Source organism: Hyphopichia burtonii (genome assembly GCF_001661395.1).
Source record: "Hyphopichia burtonii NRRL Y-1933 unplaced genomic scaffold HYPBUscaffold_2, whole genome shotgun sequence".
Classification (NCBI taxonomy): domain Eukaryota; kingdom Fungi; phylum Ascomycota; class Pichiomycetes; order Serinales; family Debaryomycetaceae; genus Hyphopichia; species Hyphopichia burtonii.
Window position 1 is genome coordinate 693,958 of NW_017963729.1, and position 19,175 is coordinate 713,132.

At 35.1% G+C, this 19,175-nt stretch overlaps 11 protein-coding genes across 11 annotated transcripts; 7 read left to right on the plus strand and 4 right to left on the minus strand.

The window, feature by feature from the left end:
- Positions 1-176: 176 nt before the first annotated feature.
- Positions 177-1,808, minus strand: HYPBUDRAFT_135005 (Ran guanyl-nucleotide exchange factor; the record flags this gene model as incomplete). Its single annotated transcript, XM_020219560.1, has 1 exon — positions 177-1,808. The coding sequence occupies one exon, from the start codon at positions 1,806-1,808 to the stop codon at positions 318-320; it is 1,491 nt and encodes a 496-aa protein (XP_020077695.1). The 3' UTR covers positions 177-317.
- A 384-nt stretch (positions 1,809-2,192) lies between these two features.
- On the minus strand, positions 2,193-5,441 carry CHS1 (chitin synthase; the record flags this gene model as incomplete). Its single annotated transcript, XM_020223449.1, has 1 exon — positions 2,193-5,441. The coding sequence occupies one exon, from the start codon at positions 5,439-5,441 to the stop codon at positions 2,193-2,195; it is 3,249 nt and encodes a 1,082-aa protein (XP_020077696.1).
- A 492-nt stretch (positions 5,442-5,933) lies between these two features.
- On the minus strand, positions 5,934-6,821 carry HYPBUDRAFT_4720 (U-box-domain-containing protein; the record flags this gene model as incomplete). The annotated part of the gene is made up of 1 exon (XM_020223450.1): positions 5,934-6,821. One exon carries the CDS (start codon positions 6,819-6,821, stop codon positions 5,934-5,936), a length of 888 nt encoding a protein of 295 aa, XP_020077697.1.
- A 1,627-nt stretch (positions 6,822-8,448) lies between these two features.
- Positions 8,449-9,638, plus strand: HYPBUDRAFT_152021 (uncharacterized protein). The gene has a single exon (XM_020220801.1). The coding sequence runs from the start codon at positions 8,523-8,525 to the stop codon at positions 9,591-9,593; it is 1,071 nt and encodes a 356-aa protein (XP_020077698.1). The 5' UTR covers positions 8,449-8,522; the 3' UTR covers positions 9,594-9,638.
- A 183-nt stretch (positions 9,639-9,821) lies between these two features.
- Positions 9,822-10,492, plus strand: PSF2 (DNA replication protein; the record flags this gene model as incomplete). Its single annotated transcript, XM_020218421.1, has 2 exons — positions 9,822-9,941; positions 9,995-10,492. 2 exons carry the CDS (start codon positions 9,822-9,824, stop codon positions 10,490-10,492), a joined length of 618 nt encoding a protein of 205 aa, XP_020077699.1.
- A 159-nt stretch (positions 10,493-10,651) lies between these two features.
- On the plus strand, positions 10,652-12,400 carry ARG2 (acetyl-CoA:L-glutamate N-acetyltransferase; the record flags this gene model as incomplete). Its single annotated transcript, XM_020218363.1, has 1 exon — positions 10,652-12,400. The coding sequence occupies one exon, from the start codon at positions 10,652-10,654 to the stop codon at positions 12,398-12,400; it is 1,749 nt and encodes a 582-aa protein (XP_020077700.1).
- A 182-nt stretch (positions 12,401-12,582) lies between these two features.
- HYPBUDRAFT_4724 (PAQR-type receptor) lies at positions 12,583-13,554 on the plus strand (the record flags this gene model as incomplete). Its single annotated transcript, XM_020223451.1, has 1 exon — positions 12,583-13,554. One exon carries the CDS (start codon positions 12,583-12,585, stop codon positions 13,552-13,554), a length of 972 nt encoding a protein of 323 aa, XP_020077701.1.
- A 90-nt stretch (positions 13,555-13,644) lies between these two features.
- Positions 13,645-14,442, plus strand: HYPBUDRAFT_147187 (uncharacterized protein; the record flags this gene model as incomplete). Its single annotated transcript, XM_020220024.1, has 1 exon — positions 13,645-14,442. The coding sequence occupies one exon, from the start codon at positions 13,645-13,647 to the stop codon at positions 14,440-14,442; it is 798 nt and encodes a 265-aa protein (XP_020077702.1).
- Positions 14,443-14,451: 9 nt separating this feature from the next.
- ARO4 (3-deoxy-7-phosphoheptulonate synthase) lies at positions 14,452-15,729 on the minus strand. Its single transcript, XM_020220802.1, has one exon. The coding sequence runs from the start codon at positions 15,693-15,695 to the stop codon at positions 14,592-14,594; it is 1,104 nt and encodes a 367-aa protein (XP_020077703.1). The 5' UTR covers positions 15,696-15,729; the 3' UTR covers positions 14,452-14,591.
- Positions 15,730-16,409: 680 nt separating this feature from the next.
- HYPBUDRAFT_105070 (amino acid transporter) lies at positions 16,410-17,585 on the plus strand (the record flags this gene model as incomplete). The annotated part of the gene is made up of 1 exon (XM_020218390.1): positions 16,410-17,585. One exon carries the CDS (start codon positions 16,410-16,412, stop codon positions 17,583-17,585), a length of 1,176 nt encoding a protein of 391 aa, XP_020077704.1.
- A 274-nt stretch (positions 17,586-17,859) lies between these two features.
- On the plus strand, positions 17,860-19,120 carry HYPBUDRAFT_147189 (pyridoxal phosphate-dependent aminotransferase; the record flags this gene model as incomplete). The annotated part of the gene is made up of 2 exons (XM_020220025.1): positions 17,860-19,063; positions 19,089-19,120. 2 exons carry the CDS (start codon positions 17,860-17,862, stop codon positions 19,118-19,120), a joined length of 1,236 nt encoding a protein of 411 aa, XP_020077705.1.
- Between the last annotated feature and the right edge of the window lie 55 nt (positions 19,121-19,175).

A 19,175-nucleotide genomic window follows, 5' to 3' on the forward strand; every position in this document is an offset into this window, starting at 1 on the left:
CCATAAACGTCATTTTGTTGAATATTGTCACTTTGGTATAAGACTTGATTCAGAAACAAACTTGGTGCCAAAAAAAAAAAGGTTTTGTAAAAAATTGCAAAAAAAATAGAAATGTAGCAAAACTTTAATAATTGACCTGAGATAGTACATGAAGAACCTGGCTAAAATATAAAATTCATTAAAGATGGAAAAATTGACATAATAAAACAAAATGGAACTTTTAAAAATTAAAATTAAGAGACTATAATTTACAAATATTTTTTTTTTTTAAATCTATATAATTTAAGGCGAAGCATCTAAAGCTGAAATTAAAAGAATTATTCATCAATTTCTTCATATTTTTCTAATCTGTCTTCTGCTTTATCTTCGTCAGTGATTTTAACACCACCACTAACAGAAAATTGACCACCAGCACCAATGAGTTGAATATCGTGGTATTTGGTGGCAGTATTAACGATTCTGGTTGGTTTTTCAACATCACCATCTAATGGACCTAAACCTGGAGCATAAGTATCACCAAAACCCCATGCATAGACCATACCATCATCAGTGATGGCAAAAGAATGATGAGAACCAGCACCAATAGCTTTAGCTTTAACTTTACTTTCTCTCTTACCAAAGTGAATAACGGTTGGAACTGGAACAGATCTTTCCTTACCATGTTGATCTTTATAAGTGGATTCAGGTAATTCATTTTTAGGAATACCAATTTCTTTCATATCATAACGACCCCATGCTAAAACATTTCCATCAGAAGTTAAAGCTAAAGTATGATGCTCACCACATGCAAATTCAACAATGTTTCTATCAGATAAACTAGGAATAAGAGTAGGTTTAGTTATTAAAGAACCATCTTCTAATTCCCCATTTGAATCAGTTAAAGCACATTGACCAAATTGATTTAATCCCCAAGCAAAGACTTTATCGTTATGATCAATAGCGAAACAATGGAAATCACCACTTGCAATATATTTGATATTATACAAACCAAATTGTTGTGGTTCTAAAGAGCTTAAACGGTGTCTTTCTAAGATACGACGACCTAATTGGTATTGTTGTCCATTACCCCAAGCATAAACAATTCCTTTAGAATCAAGAGCTAATAAGTGATCTTTACCAGCAACCAATTGAACAACATTGTGCAATTGAGTAATTTTCTTTGGAGTAACTTGTTTTTTAATATCTTTCAAAAAACCTAATTCACCTTCATTACAACGGAAGGTACCCCAAGCATAAACATCCCCATTACTATATAAAACAGCACTCAAGTTATCAGTGGCTGCCAATTGAACAACTTTAACGTCATCGGCCAACTTGGGTAAATTTTCAACTAAACCTGGAGTAGCTTCAGCTTCATTCAAATCACCATCTTCATCTTCAGATTCATCTTGATCCATATCTTTCAAAACTTCTTTAGCTCCACTAGTATCTCTACCCAAAACCTTACTATCATTAGTACCCCAAGACCAAACCCCATTATCAGAGTCTAATGCTAAAACATGCATACCACCAACGGCAAAATCAACTATACCTTTGTTACCAATTTTTTCACTGGTCAAATATGGATTCAATCTTGGTCTCTTGACCTCTTTGGTACTGGCACTAGGCCCTAAACCTAATTCACACATAGATCCAGTACCCCATACAAATACATCCAAAGGTTGGGTCTTTGCTGACTTAAATTCGTTAACATCTGGTAACTTTGAATATGAATGTAAAATAAAAGATGAGGTAGCTGCTGATTTGGTTCTTTTGGCTCCGTTTGCTTGAGGTGAATCCTCTTTTCTCTTTCTTTGCAAAGCCACCATGTTTCTGATCCAATACTATGCTAGTTCGATATGGATTTCTGCAATATAATCTCCTGATATAGTATCTATTAACGAAAATTGGGTGATGATATGATCATTTATGTCTTGAAATCGAACAAAACATTTTTTCTTTTCAGCTCCGTACTGCACAAAATAAGGAAAAAGGCACGGGTGTTTTACTAATGCTTATATGATTTTTTTATATTTGTATGATTTTATATATTTATATGATTTTATATAGTTGGGTATTATTAAATGAATTAGAAGAAAACAAGAATGGGAAACACTCGGGGCGAAATATCAAAGCGAGTGGTTTTCAGGAAATGAAAAGGGGTAGATCAAAAGTAAAGTAATATAAAGTAAGTAGAAGTGAAAAGGAAGAGACTAGACAGATTTATCTTGGGGTTCGTTCAAAAGGTTATCTGTTGGAGAAGCATAGCCTTTCTTTTTATGTAAGAATTTATGTTTATATTCCACGAGGAATCTAGCGTAGTTCATGATAAGATAACCAAAAGAACCAATGGCTCTGAATAAAGCTAAAACAGCAACCATCCATAAGATGAAGGCCAAATATAAGTTCTTTTTGGTTTCACCGGCAGAATAAACTTGTAACATAGTCATAATAAAGATCAAGTTTGACATCAACCAGATTAAAACCACTCTAGTACGAACGTCTTTAGCATAATCTTCACCTTCCATTTGGAATTCAGGAGTGACAGCTTCAGAAACTTTTCTATTAGCTCTTTTAGTTCTAATATTATATAAAGTTTCGAGATAAACTTCATCGACATTAACATCGACAACGACAGCATAATCACCTTCATCACTTTTTTGAATTGTATACTTGTCTTTTTTATCATCTTCAGGATTATTATCACCTTTTGTACCCCAAGATACATCATGAGTATTACAAAATGCAAATATTTGTAAAGTACAGGTATAGGAAGGAATCATCAAGAAGTATTGTACTGAACAAGTAAGCATGTGCCATGGATCCAAATACAAAATGGACATTAATGTATAAAGACCATAAGTTGATAATAAGGAAACAACAATACTAACAAAGACATAGGTTGAAGAATCTCCCATACCAAAACTTTTAATACTATTGAAAACGAAAAAGAAACCAACAATCAATGCATATAATGCACATACTGTCAATAATATAATCAATGTTTTAAATATTGTTCTTGAGGCTTGTGGTCTATTACCAATTGAAACGATAAATAAGGATGTTAGACAACAAATACAAAGATAATTGAAAATTGTGAAAATCCAAAAACCACCATTATGACCAATATGCTTAGTTGAAATTAAAGAACCAGTTAAAAAGTAAAAAGTTAAATAGAAATTACTCAAGGAGAAGAATGAAAATACAAGGGTGAAAAATTGGTACATAAATTCAACAGTTAACCAAAACTTTCTCATAAAAGAGTGATTTGTATTCCAAATTCTTCCACCATGACGTAAAGAATATAAAGCTGCAAAAAATGCACCATTAATCCAACGTCTTCTTTGAGATAAAAATTCAGCAATACTTTCAGGAACATCAGTTTCACCAGTAGCCAGTTTGACAAATTTAAGAACCCAATTTTCATTTTTTTTAGCAACTAATTCCCAACATAAAATTCTATCTTCTGCTAGATACATATTTGCTTCGAAAAAATTAGTTTTACTATTAGTTTTTTTATTATCCTTTTGAGCACTCAATAAATCTTCACCTTTGAAATAAGAAGCTAATGGACCAGTACCATCTTCATGATTTTTCAAAGCAATATATCTATAAGCAGATAAAGCCCCTGGTAAAACTGAAATATAACCGAAAAGAGATTCTAAAGGTTTATCAAGAATATTCGACATTTTATATTCAAAATTTTGTGAAGCAACTAATGGATTAGTTAAATTAAGCCAACCTTTACCTTTCATAGCTTTAATTTCACCAGCAGCACCAGCAACGTTTGAATCTCTATCAAAAGCTTTCCATAAATTATAAATTGCATTATCATCAGGTTTAGTACCAACATCTAGTAAAACAACCACGTTTGGATCTAAGATTGGACAAAATGCATTAAATAACCATCTATGAGAATTAATTTTCTTTTGATTACTTTCTTTTAAACAAAATAAGACTTGAACTGGACATAAAGATCTTTCACTACCTTTAAATTTTAAATTTTCATCAATTGAAATTTGAGTAGTATATTCAAATAAATGAGCCTTAACTTTTTGATCATTAACATAAGGTCTAGCTAAATTTTCTTGATAACAACCAGTTGCAGTTAATAATTGTAAAACAGATTCATTAACTTTATTTCTACCATCAGCAACAACGATAACTTGAACTTTTTTCCAAGAATCTCTACCCCAAGCAGTAGATCTTGGTCTTTTAACAAGATTTGCAACATTTTTCATAACTCCATGCATAGTTCTAGCAAAAGCAAATTCATCTTCATTATACATGGTAACACAAACTACAATTTCAGTTTCACGGCCATATTTAGCAGCCCTTAAACTAAAACCTTCACCAATATATTCATCAGGTTCACAAGTACAAGCAGTATAAGTCATATTTGTAAATTCACCATGTTCAGATTCAGTTTTAGTAAGAAATTGTTTTAATTTATCAGGAATTGGATTTTCTAAAACTAAATTACCAGTTTTACCACCAACCAATCTAACTTTACGTTTAGTAACTGTTTTAGCTCTATGAGGAACATATTCATTATCAATATTATCCATCATATTACGATCAATATCACTAGATCTATCACTGAAAGTACCACCGGGAATAGACTCAACATAATCATCATCAGCATAAGAATCTCTAGCATAAGTATTACCAGAAATGGTTGAAGCTGCTTCAAATTCTTTTTGGTAAGAATCATAATCATAATCATCTTTAGCAATGGCAACTCTTTTTTCTTCTCTTGAATCATTAAGGGCAGTGGTAGCATCATCATCATCCTCAGGTTCATCATCATCGTAAGGATTAGCTTCAGCATAAGTTCTTGGAGAAAAAATTGGTTGAGGAGGCTCTAAAACTCGATCACTTCTAGAAGAACTATGAATAGATCTTGCGCCACCACCGTACAGAGAACCAAAAACTGAATTATTCAAATCAGCAGCCGTATTAAATATGCCGGGGTTATTACCGTAACGAGAACCAGCAACTGAACCTTGATAAGCGGAACGTCTTGGAGAACCAGAGAAAAAATCGCTATCATCATCAAGATCATCACTCATGAGCATTTCGGTTTGTTTTTGTCTTCTTGGAGATTCTCTCGAAGTGAATTGAGCTCTTGGAGTGGAATCAGAAGTATCAGTAATAGAGGGACTGAATTGCAAATTTGGAGTTGAGTCAAGAAGATGAGTACTTGGATTTCTTCCATGGGCTCTAGAACTTCTAGAGAAGATATTTGGAGACTGTTTTGGTTGTTGTCTTTGCTGTTGAGGACGTTGTTGGGTTGATTGTGGGAAAGCCATGAAGTTTGATTCTTCATCTTCTTCGTCATCGAGATCTATTTGGTAAAATTTTTTGGGAGAAGAACGGTCACTAGTGAAAGCGGTACTTGGTAAAGAGGGATGTCCTTCATCTTGATCCCTGAAAGGACCATCATCAAAGGGATTCGACATATCTCTTGAATGATACACTTAAAAGAAGTAGTTTTAAAGAAAAGATTCTTATTAGGATAAAATAAGTTTTTTATAATTAAACTAAACAAGTAATATAGAAACGCAAGATTCACCCCGTAAGCCTGAAGCAGTTAAGAACAATTGAAATAAAACTTGAAATTGAAAAAAATAAACAAAAACTAATTATATTAAATCAATTACTAGTTGACATTGCAATATCACCTTTGGATGATTCTGCCTATTCTTGTACCATTGCTACACAATCACTAACCGCTCTTCTCATCTGCCTGGTGAGCGGGCCTGCTGTTTACCTTTTGCTTGCTTCAAGTAGTGGGTCTTTGTTTGTTTTGTTTATTCTGTTTACTACTTAATGCTTTGTGAAGTTGAAGTTGTGAAAAATTCATCACCAAAAAGGTAACTCAATTGGTGCAAAACATAAATAATGGCCGATGTTTAAAGACCCGTGCACCACATGGTAAGACTACTAATAAGCTAGCTAATTCTATTGGACTCGATATACTCTTCCACACAGCTTTTCAAGCAAAGGTTGGGGTAGCATTGCTTCTTTGTTAGGCGTTCTCTGGTGAAAGGGTCGGTTTGGGATTTTTCAAGGTGGTTCCAGAGCCAGGATTTCTCATAAGACTGGCCCGAGGGGGTGATGACCGGGTCCATGAATAAAGTAAAAGATATTGGATCACATAGATGGTCGGGATGATCATCTATTGGGGGTTTGATCAAGGCATGGTTATGGTTGTTTTCGAATACCGCCACCAAATCCTTGATATCCTTATTGTATTTAAGAGATAAGTTTGTGGTTGCATAATCAAATGATTTTTTATCCAATTTTTTCAAATCATATTCATCTAGTTGTTTGTGATAATCATGTTCAACGTATTGAACTAGTCTCTGAAATAGCCCATGGCAACTGAGCACACTGTCTTTCAATCTTTTATCAACTATTTTATGTTTCACCTCCAAGATACTTAAGTAGATATCTCGAGGTAAAATGTATGCTTTCTGGTATCTCCCCAGGTAATTGATAGACTTTTCGTATACTTTGTAAAGGGATTTCAACCCGGTTTCTGGAGTTTGGTCCCCGTAAACTTTTTCTAATGCTTGGAGATATAATGCATCCAAGTTTTCATGATCGATCTTCAATGCCGACTCCAAATCACTCAGAATCTTCTTCCACTTCACCGCTCCAATACTCTCGGGGTCGGTCCCGCCACTCGAGTAGCTGTAGTAACTGGCTTTGGCTCGAGTAGAATATAGTATCGACGAGGGTTTATTTGAATTTTTCAACGCAAGCGAATAGAAATTTATTGCCTTGACGTAATCTCCTTCTTTGAAACTTTCAATTCCCTTTTCAACAAAACTCATATTGACCAATGCTAGTCTCAATATCCATATACCTACGCCAATGGCTTAAGAGGTGTTCAGTTTGAAGACAACAACGAAAAAAAATTGGTTGATTCTGCGCTAACAAATCAAAAAAAAAAAAAAAAAAAAAAAAATCAAAAAAAAAAAAAAACTTTCACAAATAAAAAAAATTGGAAAATTTTTCATTTTTAAAGAAAAAAAAAAAAAAAAAATAATAATACCGAAATAATTAGGGAACAGATACTACTAGTACAACCCTTTCTTCAGCTTATCACTCCCTCCGCTTCGATGGAAGCACGAAGACACTCTTACGAAATAAGATCCAATGACAGGACTATGGAGACTCCAGGCTCGAATAACAGAAACTCTACGCCCATGAACCCAGCCACGTCCCCAAGTCAAGACAATAATACCGACTTTTATTCCCATGCAAACGATAGCTCCTTTTCGACCAATACCTTGGCCTATACTAGCACCAACAACGAGAACACCGGGCCCGCGGCGCTGGTGGCAAGCGTTGGGTTCAACACGTTGAAGAAACAGAGTACAAATGCTTCATCCGCTTCGAGTATCAATACCTTGAATGTCAGGTCAAATCCTTTGGTGAGGTTTTTCACCAAGAATCGGTCGACTTCTACGATAAATCAGCAACAACAACAGCAGCAGCAGCAACAACAACAACAACAACAACAACAACAACAGCAGCAGCAGCAGCAGCAATACCTACAACCGATTAAATTCAATGATGATAGCTTCATCTACACCCACGGGAATAACAGTCAAGACACGTCTCTCGATCCCAGCTACATAGATTCTACAGCTACTCTCACTCGCAGCCACTCTGCCGGATCAGGGTCAGGGTCAGGGTCAGGGTCAGGGTCTGCTTCTATTTCGGCGTCAGGATCAAGCTCGGGCATTGCATCGTCGGACCCCAATAACGATAGCTCTCGTAAAAACTCATCGCAACAATTATTCAAGTTATCAAAGAAGAACATGAACAAGTTGAGGTTTTCGAATAAATCAACCAACAGTAAACCGGAGTTGAATATTCAAACCAGTGGTCATCATGGCTTGAAAGTTCCTAAAAAAATCTTGACTGATCCCCTGTTGGAAGAAAATTTAAATCCAAACTCCAAATTATCGTCTAATAGGAAACCTTCGGTCAATTCTCCAGTGACAACAACTTTCCATAACTTATTTCATAGATCGCATAGTCACACTCAGATGAATAATGACCCACCAACTTTAAATCCATTAAATGACGAAGGAGTCCTAGCCCCTAACCAATCAATAAGTAGTAATCCCAACAGAACTGCAGTGGGACTATCTTCAAATAGTTCGAATTCATTTATATCTGATATTTCATTTGCCATGATTTATAATTTTACCGATCCTGATTACTCGGTTGAAAACATCGAAAATAATGAACATACTTCATTTCTTGATATTCATAGAAAATTGATGGTTCCCACGGATCAATTTCTACTGTATAAACTTCATAAACATCATAATAATGAAGTAGGGTTGGGTATATCAAACGATGGCGAATCAAATAACGATGAATATTTTGAAAGATATTTAATTGACTTTGGGAAAAGTAATGCTAAATTTTTCACTAATTTATTAACAATTACTAGTCCTTTGTTTTTACCTTCCCAACAAAAACGGTTACTGAATGGGAAAGTCCATCCTAATTTAGCAATGTCAATTGAAGACGTTGCAAACTTTATTAAAATTAACTACATAAATGATAATTTAAACTCTGTTACTACCCCGGCCGGACCGATCATTCTATCAGATACCGAAAATAAATCACCTGGTAAAAGAGAAAAATTGAAAAAATTATCGAGCTCAAAATATAATACTAGTCAATCATTCAATGCTTTCCCCCTTATTGATAAATTTTCCGAAGATCATTTGGATGACTTTAAAATTAGAGAAATATCCCAAGATTTACTTACATTTTTTTATAGATGCATGATCATGTTCCAAAAAGATTATCAAGCTCAAGCCAGACAACAAGCACCAAGGAAAACAAGCACCATAACTAACTATAGTAGTATAGATGAGTACAGAATTCCTCAATTTGAACAAATCGAATCACTAGAAAAAGATTGGGAAATTATTAGCCAACAGTGGTCTTACTTCAATAATACCATCCGTTTTAATATCCTTAATATGTTCTATCCACTCCAAAGCTATATTTACAATGTCTCAATCCAAAGATATAACACCGATCCTCAAAACTCCTTTGATATCGAAATTGAAAATATCTTACTCCTTGCATTCAGAGACGTTATCATTTTACCAGTGCTAATGGCCCGGAAAAAGATCTACGAGGACTTTAAACACCAACAATTATCACAGCAACAGGCTCCAACATCTACCTCGTCTTCTATCCAGCACCAAAATTCCATCATAGAAGATGAACAATATGCACAGAAAGTGAACTACCCTAATGGTCTCCCAATGCAATCGTCGGCGTCTTCAATATCCTTCTCTCCCTACGATTCCTCCCACCATAAGTTGCGAGCCACTCCTTCAAGCAACAGACAACATGCCTCCAGCTATACGAGCCGAGACTTGGACAGACTCAAAACGAAGGAGAAGAAAATCTTCCAGAAAGACGATGGCCGATTATCTAGAAATATAATCAACTGTTTTGGGGTCATTGTGTGTCATTCTTACGGCGAATCTGGTAATACAGACGGAGAACAACACATCCGTGACTCGATCTTCAACGACGCCTTCACCTGGATCACCAACATATAGCACTATACCTCTATTTTGTACATAGAATATATGTATTGAGTCTCAAGTCTGTAAAGTAAATCGCAAAAACGACTGGGAAACGCGTCGCTTTTGAATTTTTTTTTTTATTGAAAAAAAAAATGAATAACCTTTCTTTATCAAACTTTGAAGTTACCCAAGTCATCTTATAAGTTGATTTAGCACTCTCAAGCGATACTCTTATATAGTGGCAGGAAGAAATAGTGGAAAATGGTTTTGCCTGCTCATTTGAAAAACAATTTGATGCCCTCAGAGATCAAGTTTATTGCCGAAAATGAGCTCATTACAATTTTACCCAGATACTCGATGAAAAAGATTGAATTGATAGGAGTATGTTTGATTTGATTACAGAATGGATTGAGAAGATACTAACCAAAATATAGACTACGATTCCAGCGTTAAGAGGTATGAGAAGAGAACGAGTTCCGATTTGGGTGGCTCTCATTTTGAAATCCCAAGATAAGTGTAATATCGTGCCACCAGAATGGATGAATGTAGCTTATTTGAAAGAAAAGTATGAAGACGAATTGAAAACGCCGTATAGGTTCAGTGACTTACCAAGTAACTGGATTGAAGTTTCCAAAATTTTGCTTACCAAAGCTGCTGATGATTTAGCTGATCCGTCACACCAATTACGGTCGATAATCCAAGACTTACGTGAAATCAGACTTGTGAAATCCCGCAGAGGCTTGAAAGAGTTGAATGAATCGAATATCGAGTTGCTTGGGTTGTCACTGCTAGAAATCAATGAATTACGTCCGTTTGTCCTTACTGTCATGAACAAACTAAGACAACTCCACGATACCCTGAAACCAGAGGATGACTCTACAAACGCAAACAACTACGAAGACTCGGACGAGGACGAAGATATGGATAACTAAGAAGAGTAAGCTCCATCTACAATTCGTGTAGTAGTCGTGCTTGGGTGGACAATTTTTTTTTGTTTATTCCCTCAACGAACTGAGCAGAGACTGGGGCAACTGGATTTGACAGTATATTCCTGAGTTGAAGTCCCCAAGAAGAAGGATCCTTGTATTGCTATGAGTAAATTGAAGAGTTTAAATCGGGAGTTCATATCAAATCTCAAAACTCATAAGATTGTCACCAATGCGAAACGAAATCTCATCTTATCAATTTTGAAATCAACTACTACAAAGAGGGAAGCCAAAACATATTTGAGTAAATATCAAAATCAATTTGATTTTGCTGAAATAACTTTTGGTAAGGTTCAAAGTGACGAAAATTCTTTAAATATCAGAGATAATCAACGGGAATTATTTATAAATCGTTTTCTCAACAAGCAAAATCCATTTGTTAATATATATGATAATGAAGATACTAAACTACCCAAGATACCTTTAAGGTTGGCCATATTCAAGATCAAGTTCCCGGATATCCTGGCCTACACCTGGAAGCAAATTGCAGAAACATTTAGAAGGTTAGTTCATCTTGGAATTTCTCCAATTATAATGCTAGATTTTGATCATCTACCCAAAAATACTTTTGCTCATAATGAATCATATATGATAAACCAAACTAATAAAATAATGAATCATTTGGGTAAACCAGAAGATGATTTCCATGATTTGAAAACTTCGATGTTGAGGTCCACTTTTTCAAGGAATTCACATGGTGAAATTAAAGTAGATAGTTTAGAACTGATATTGATACCATTATATCAAGGAATAATTCCTTTGGTTCAACCAATTGTTTACGATTCAGAGTCAAGTCTACAGACACTGGGAAATTCCCATGACTTACTCTATGCATTATGCTCGTCTTTACTTGATAGAAATGATTTATTAACCATTGAGAAAGTAGTGATGATTGATCCAATTGGTGGTATACCTTCGATTGAAAGAAATCAAACCAGTCATGTTTTCATAAATTTATCTCAAGAGTATTCTGATATCGTTTCTGAATTGTTCATAGGTTTCATCGATCCAGATGTTCGTGATTTACATGTATCCAACTTAAGAGCCATGAATAATATTCTTAGCTTAGCCTCAAGCAAATCTGGTCGTGACGATACTACAGGTATAATTACCACTCCGCATATCATGTCAATCAATAATGATCAATTAAATCCAATCATATATAATGTTCTAACTGATCGTGCCGTTATATCTTCGTCGTTACCCTCATCCCAAGGAAGAACCCCGCAACTTTCAACTTCGATATTGAAAAAGGGTATTGACGTCACAATTCTTGATGCCGACAATTATATCGGAGAATTTACTTTTAACAACCTAGTAAAGGATGGTTTGGTGGATAAAGACCGAATGGTTCATCTAATAAACGATTCTTTTGGCAAAGAGTTGAACGCATCAACTTATTTCGAAAGAATTAACGAATCCATTGCCACCATCGTTATCGTTGGTGACTACGACGGCGCTGCAATAATCACTTGGGAAAACATCGATGACTCAACAGATTCAGCAGCTTTCTCTTCAGGTAAAGTTGCATATCTCGACAAGTTTGCCATTGCCAAAAAAAACCAAGGGTTACCGGGTCTTGCTGATATTATCTTCAAAGTTATTTTACAATCGCATTCGAACGAGTTGATTTGGAGGTCTCGAAAGAATAACCCCGTCAATAAATGGTATTTCGAAAGATGCCGTGGCTCAATAAGCTTACCTGATTCTCAATGGAAAGCTTTCTACACCGGAGAGATTTTCAATAAGAAAATTGATAAGTCCAAACAACGACAACAAGTTGGCGCTGTTGACATCAAGAAAAAGATCCATGAATACACCAAAATCGTGGAAGGAATTGCTCCTTCTTTCTAAAATTAATATACATATAGAAATACAGCCTATTTATCGTCTTTAATCTCGTAGTATGAAGTTGTTGGTTTTGTTGCAAATTTGTTGGAGAGGAAAAAATCAAACGAAAGCCAAAAAAAAAAAAGGTTGAGAAAGCAACTGGAACCAACTTATACTAGTATATTCTCTTCTTAAGGTAAGTAAGTATGTCCATTAGACAAAGAACCGCTGGAGCAGAAGACACAGGCAGTGGCAGCAAAACGATGGAACGTCCAGCCACTCAATCGACGAATCGACTTTCTTTCTATCATGAATTAGAAGAATGGCAACAGGATAATCATTACATTAGATCAGGGTATGTGAAAGGAACAAATAGTTTCCAAGAGTGTTTGAAATCATTGCTGTACCTCCACAATGAGACCGTCAACATTTACTCCCATCTTATTCCTTCAAGCATGATAATGGCGGCAGTTATATATTATGTCAACTACCAATTGACAATTTACCCTAATTACTTGGGATTCTGGGAAAAACTTAATTTTTTTCAATTTGGATTAGCTAGCACCCTCTGTATGTTCATGTCATCTACATTCCATTGTGTTAAAGCCCATTCCCACCGGGTTTCAAGAATTGGAAATCAGTTGGATTATTTTGGTATAGTCATTTTGATCACCTGTTCGTTAATTTCGATTATTTTGTTTGCATTCTATGATAACCCATTCTGGAAGTATGCTTTTGTTGGACTATTCTTGACTCTTGGTTCCATTTGTACGGTTGTTACTCTTGATCCTAAATTTTCAACGAATACCTATCGTCCATTTAGGTCGCTCATGTTTATATTGTTTGGCTTATCGGGGGTATTTCCAATAATTGCTGCCATCAAACTATACGGATATCAAAACGCACTTGAACGGTCTACGGCCAGATGGCTTGTTTTGGAAGGGTTCTTCTATATATTTGGGGCTACTTTATATGCAATGAGGTTCCCAGAAAGATGCACCCATAAAGACATGAGCGAAGAGGAACATTCGTTATTGGAGCATCCAATCAAGGGAACCTTCGACATATTTGGCCATTCTCACCAAATCTTCCATGTAATGGTTGTCATTGCTGCTTTTTGCCATTGGCTAGCCTTAGTTGGCTGCTATCACTATTTGCATCAATATACTTTAGCATAGAACACCCGAACACCAACAACGCCTACACCTATAGAAGTAATGAAAAAAAATTAGATAGCCAACTAGTCTACCTTTTTCTAAGAATTGAAGATGGTTAATCACTTGGTTATCCTACCATGTCATTCTATCTGGGCACCCCTTTCTAAGGAGTCTGTTGGTTTAGAACGAGAAGAATGGCAATTGGTCAATTTCCAGATTGAAGGCTATGATCATTTATGCTTCAAGGAACATATTAAAAAAAGTATTGAACTAATTAAGGAAGATGAAGAAGCACAATTAATAATTTCAGGAGGTCAAACGAAGAAGCAGTCGGGTCCCATATCCGAATCACAATCATATTATCAATTAGCATATAGACTTTATCATCAAAGTATAGATGAAAAAATATGGGATAGAATAAGCACTGAGGAATTTGCCAGAGATTCATTTGAAAATGTCATTTATTCATTATGTCGATTTTATGAATTGTATGGAAAGTATCCTGCTAAAATCAGTATAGTTGGATTTGCATTTAAAGAAAATCGGTTTATCAAGCACCATTTAGGTCAAGCTTTAAGATGGCAGAATATCGAACAAACAGTGAAGTATGTTGGTAATGCCCCCGATCCGCGAGATACCACGGACAAAACGGGGTATTTCAGAGATTTGGATGAGAGCGAAGATAAATTTGCTGTTAAGTTATTTGAGAATGATTGGTATTGTTGTAGAAGTAAATTATTGGATAAGAAGATGCAAAGAAATCCATTTAAGAGGTATCATGGATATGGGAATAGTAATTTACCATTAGAAAAGTTTTTGAAAGCTATTGATGATTTCACCGATTCAAAATCAAACGAGGAGATAAGTTTATTATTAGAAGGATTACCGTGGACTACGAAAAAGAATTAATAGGAATATTTTGTTTATTAATGAAAAAACTTTGATTTCAATGGCTTCAAATCTTAAAATAATTGTATAAATAAAGTAAATAAATAAAGATAGAAAACAACAAAACAAAATTTTCTTTTTTAAATTTATATACAAAAAGGATTTCTAATCTAAGCGGAGGCTTTCTTAGCTCTTCTAGCTTGAACAGCTTTACTTAAACTAGTTAACATTTCAACGGTAGAATCCCAACCGACACAGCCATCAGTGATGGAAACACCGTATTTAAGACAATGTTTATCTTGGTTACCGGCAGGCATGGATTGTTTACCTTCATTAATATGAGATTCGATCATAACACCAATGATGGAATCTTCACCTTGAGAAATTTGATCAACAACCGATTGTAAAACTTTTGGTTGATTTTGATAATTTTTTTGAGAGTTATCATGAGAACAATCAACCATTAATTTAATATTTGGATTAGTTGATTTTGAAATGGCTTCTTTAGCAGCTTTAACTGATTCAGCATCATAATTAGTTAATTTTTTACCACCTCTTAAAATGATAAATCCATGATCATTACCTTTAGTAGTAGTAATAGCAGCAACACCATCTTTGGTGACACCCATGAAATGATGACCTCTTGAAGAAGCTTGAACAGCATCCAAGGCAACAGCCAAACCACCATCGGTACCATTTTTGAAACCAATTGGGAAAGATAAACCAGAAGCTAATTCACGGTGTAATTGGGATTCAGTGGTTCTAGCACCAATAGCACCAAAACTTAATAAATCACTAAAGTATTGAGGAGAAATGGTATCTAACATTTCAGAACCAATTGGTAAACCAACTTTACCGGTTAAATCAGCGTATAATTTACGAGAAACACGTAAACCCAAATTAATATCAAAAGAGTTATCAACGTTTGGATCGTTAATTAAACCTTTCCAACCAACAGTGGTTCTTGGTTTTTCCAAATAAGCTCTCATGACAATAACTAAATCTTGGTCTAATTCAATTGCTAATTTCTTCAAACGAGTAGCATAGTCTAAAGCAGCTTCAGTATCGTGAATAGAACATGGTCCAACAATAACCAAACAACGATCATCATTACCACCAATAATTTTGGATGAATCAATACGTCCTTTAATAACGGTTTCCAAGGATTCGCTGGTGGCTTTGATTTCGTGTTGTAAAAGGGCTGGTGGTATCAAAGGGTCGTAACCTAAGATTCTAGTATCGTCGTATTCTTCAGGAATTGGAGTTTTACTCATTTTCAGTCGTTTGTAATGAATAAAGTAAAAGAAAAAACGGACTCAATCAAAAATTTCAAAGAAAGGAAAAAAAAAACTTTAAAAGAATTCAGAAGTAGCACTTGCAATATATTTAGTGACTCAATATCTTGTTACTGGGGGACTTTGGGACAAAAGTCAAATTTTTCAAAATTTTTCACTTTTGCGCACAGGCCATTTTTCACCTAACAGGCGATGAGCTGGACGTAATTACCTCCAGACCGTCTTTGCTCCTACTACTTTATCTTGCACGTTGCACTAGTATCGTGTTAGGGGATTACTCATACTATTACTCATAGTATTACCCGTACTATTACTCATACTAGTCGTACCATCCGTGTCCTGATTATTGCCATTTGTACATGCGCTTTTTAGGTCATTTCTCGTCCTGACGCAGCCCATGTCCAGAATGGATACCAGGTCAAAATGGTCAAAATGCCTTTACTTATTGCCATATTCGATGGACTCGACGGTATGCTTGGAATATCGGAAAAACCTGGCGAGACAACCTGCAATAGTCTTCTGCCAACCTGTAAACACTCATTTGCATGTTGCATTGGAATAAACTGTAAAAATGGTAATTCAAACTGTAAACACAAAAACGCAGGTTACATTGGTTATCTTACAGGTTGTGTTATCACGACTTTATGGAAAGATTAGAGGTAAATAAAGATAACACCTATAAGACGGTAGGAAATGTTGATTATACCAGAGACACGATTGATATTCATATCGTTTTTCATATTCGGGCTCTTGAATAACATACTCTATGTTGTTATTTTATCTGCAGCAATTGATCTTGTAGGATCGTCTACCCCCAAGGCAATTGTCCTATTAGCAGATATCATACCTTCGCTAATGATAAAAGTAAGTGCACCATTTTTCATTCACAAGATAGCATACCAGGTCAGAGTATGGGGGTTAGTTTTGCTTTCGACGGTAGGGATGCTAATCATTAGTTTTTCACCTCAAGCATCTATTTCCGCTAAGATATTGGGGATCTGCATGGCATCACTAGCTTCGGGAATGGGCGAAGTGTCTTTTCTACAACTTACCCATTTCTATCAGGAGAAATATTCGATTGGAGGGTTTCTGTCCGGGACGGGAGGGGCAGGGTTAATGGGGAGCTTTATCTATTTGATTTTCACCAATGTAATTGGGTTGAAAATATGGATTTCTTTACTAATTTTTTCATTACTACCTTTTGGATTTGTAATTTCATTTTACTTGATATTACCAACTCCAACCTTAACCGATGAATTGATTTCGTATCAGCAATTAAATGATGAACAGGATTCAAATCATTTTTGGAATACCTTAAATAAAATTAAACCTTTAATCAAACCTTACATGTTCCCATTATGTACGGTCTATATATCGGAATATGTAATAAACCAAGGTATTTCTCCAACTTTACTTTATCCTTTAGAAGACCTTCCCAATTGGTTATTTTCTTCTTATCGAGATATTTACGTGGTTTATGGTTTCCTATACCAATTGGGAGTGTTCATTTCCCGTTCTTCAATTAATTTTGGTTTAAGATTTCGCCAGCTTTATTGGCTCACTTTACTTCAATTCTTAAACGTTTTATTGACTTTACATCAATCGATTTATAATACTCCTTTCACCTCTATTTGGCCTCTCTTATGTCTTATTCTATACGAAGGCTTATTAGGGGGATTTTCCTACGTCAATACTTTTATGTCCGTTAGTGAAGACGTTCCAAAACTGAAACGAGAGTTCAGTATGGGTTGCGTTGGTATTAGTGATAGTTTTGGCGTAATGATGGCCGGATGTATCAATTTTTGGTTGGAATCTAAATTGTGTTCCATCCAAGTTGAAAACGGCCGTGATTGGTGCTTGAATGGTTGATCCATAGACATTCTAATAAACATGTTTAGTACATTATTCGTAGTAAAGTTGTAAGATGATGAGCAGGGTTTGGCGATGAGCCACAGTTTCCGGCATTAGAAAGAAGCGGAATCGGGAGTTTTGAGAAAGTGAGATAGGAAAATTATACAATAATGATTAATTATCACCAAATCATCCAATTCTTCTTTAAAGCTGAGGAAAGTAGATGAATTTTTTTTCAAAACTGTTGCCTAAACCTTCACTCTTGAATAAACTTACAAGAATCAATTCAAAGATGACTTCGTCCTCTGCTGCTTCCTTACATAATCCATATTTCAGTCAAAACTCTGGTCAAAAAGATATTTGGTCTCTTATTAATGAGACTGCTGCTGCTGCCCAGGCCGAATCTGGTAAGCCAATTGTTAACTTGGGTCAAGGGTTTTTCAGTTATAGTCCTCCAGATTTTGCAATTCAAGCTGTTAATCAGACGATTGAAAAAGCTCAATTTAATCAATATGCTCATGCCAGAGGTAACCCTAATTTATTAAATCAATTGGCTAAGTTATATACTGAAGAATTGGGTCGTGATGTTTCTACTGATAATTTACAAATTACCACTGGTGCTAATGAAGGTATTTTTTCAATCTTCTTTGGTTTTTTAACTGGTGGCGATGAAGTCATTGTCTTTGAACCATTTTTCGATCAATATATCCCAAATATTGAAATGACTGGTGCTAAAGTTAAATATGTTGAATTAAAATATCCTTCTAAATTTGATTCTCAAAATGTTAGTGGCGATGATTGGGAAGTTGATTGGGAAGGTTTGGAAAACTCAATTTCTGATAAGACTAAAATTATCGTTATTAACACTCCTCATAATCCAATTGGTAAAGTTTTCAATGAAGAAGAATTAACCAGAATTGGTCAATTGGCTATAAAACATAATATTATCCTTGTCAGTGATGAAGTTTATGAAAATTTATATTATTTACCGAAATTTCCTCGTCCTGCTAATTTACCTAATTTACCCGAATTAGCTGAACGTACTTTGACTGTTGGATCTGCTGGTAAATCTTTTGCTGCCACTGGCTGGCGTGTTGGTTGGGTCCATGGTCCAAAAGACTTGATCCCTTATGTAACTGCTGCTCATACTAGAATTTGTTTTTCAACTCCTGCTCCTTTACAACAATCAGTTGCTGAAGCGTTTGTTAAAGCTTCTACTAATAATTATTTTGAAACTGTAAGAAAACAATACTTGAAAAAATATGAAATTTTTCAACTGGTATTTGATGATTTAGGTTTACCATATACTACTGCTCAAGGTGGCTACTTCTTACTAGTAAATTTTGCTAAATTGAAATTACCAGATGACTATCAATATCCTCCAGAAATCTTATCTCGTAAAACAAATGATTTTAAATTAGCTTATTGGTTAATTAAAGAAATTGGTGTTGTTGGTATTCCTCCAACCGAATTTTTAACTACTGAAAAGAGAATTGGTAATGGATTAGAAAATTCTATTAGATTTGCAGTTTGTAAAGATGATCATGTTTTAGAAGATGCTGTTGAAAGATTAAAAAAATTGAAAAATTATTTATAACCTATTTATTT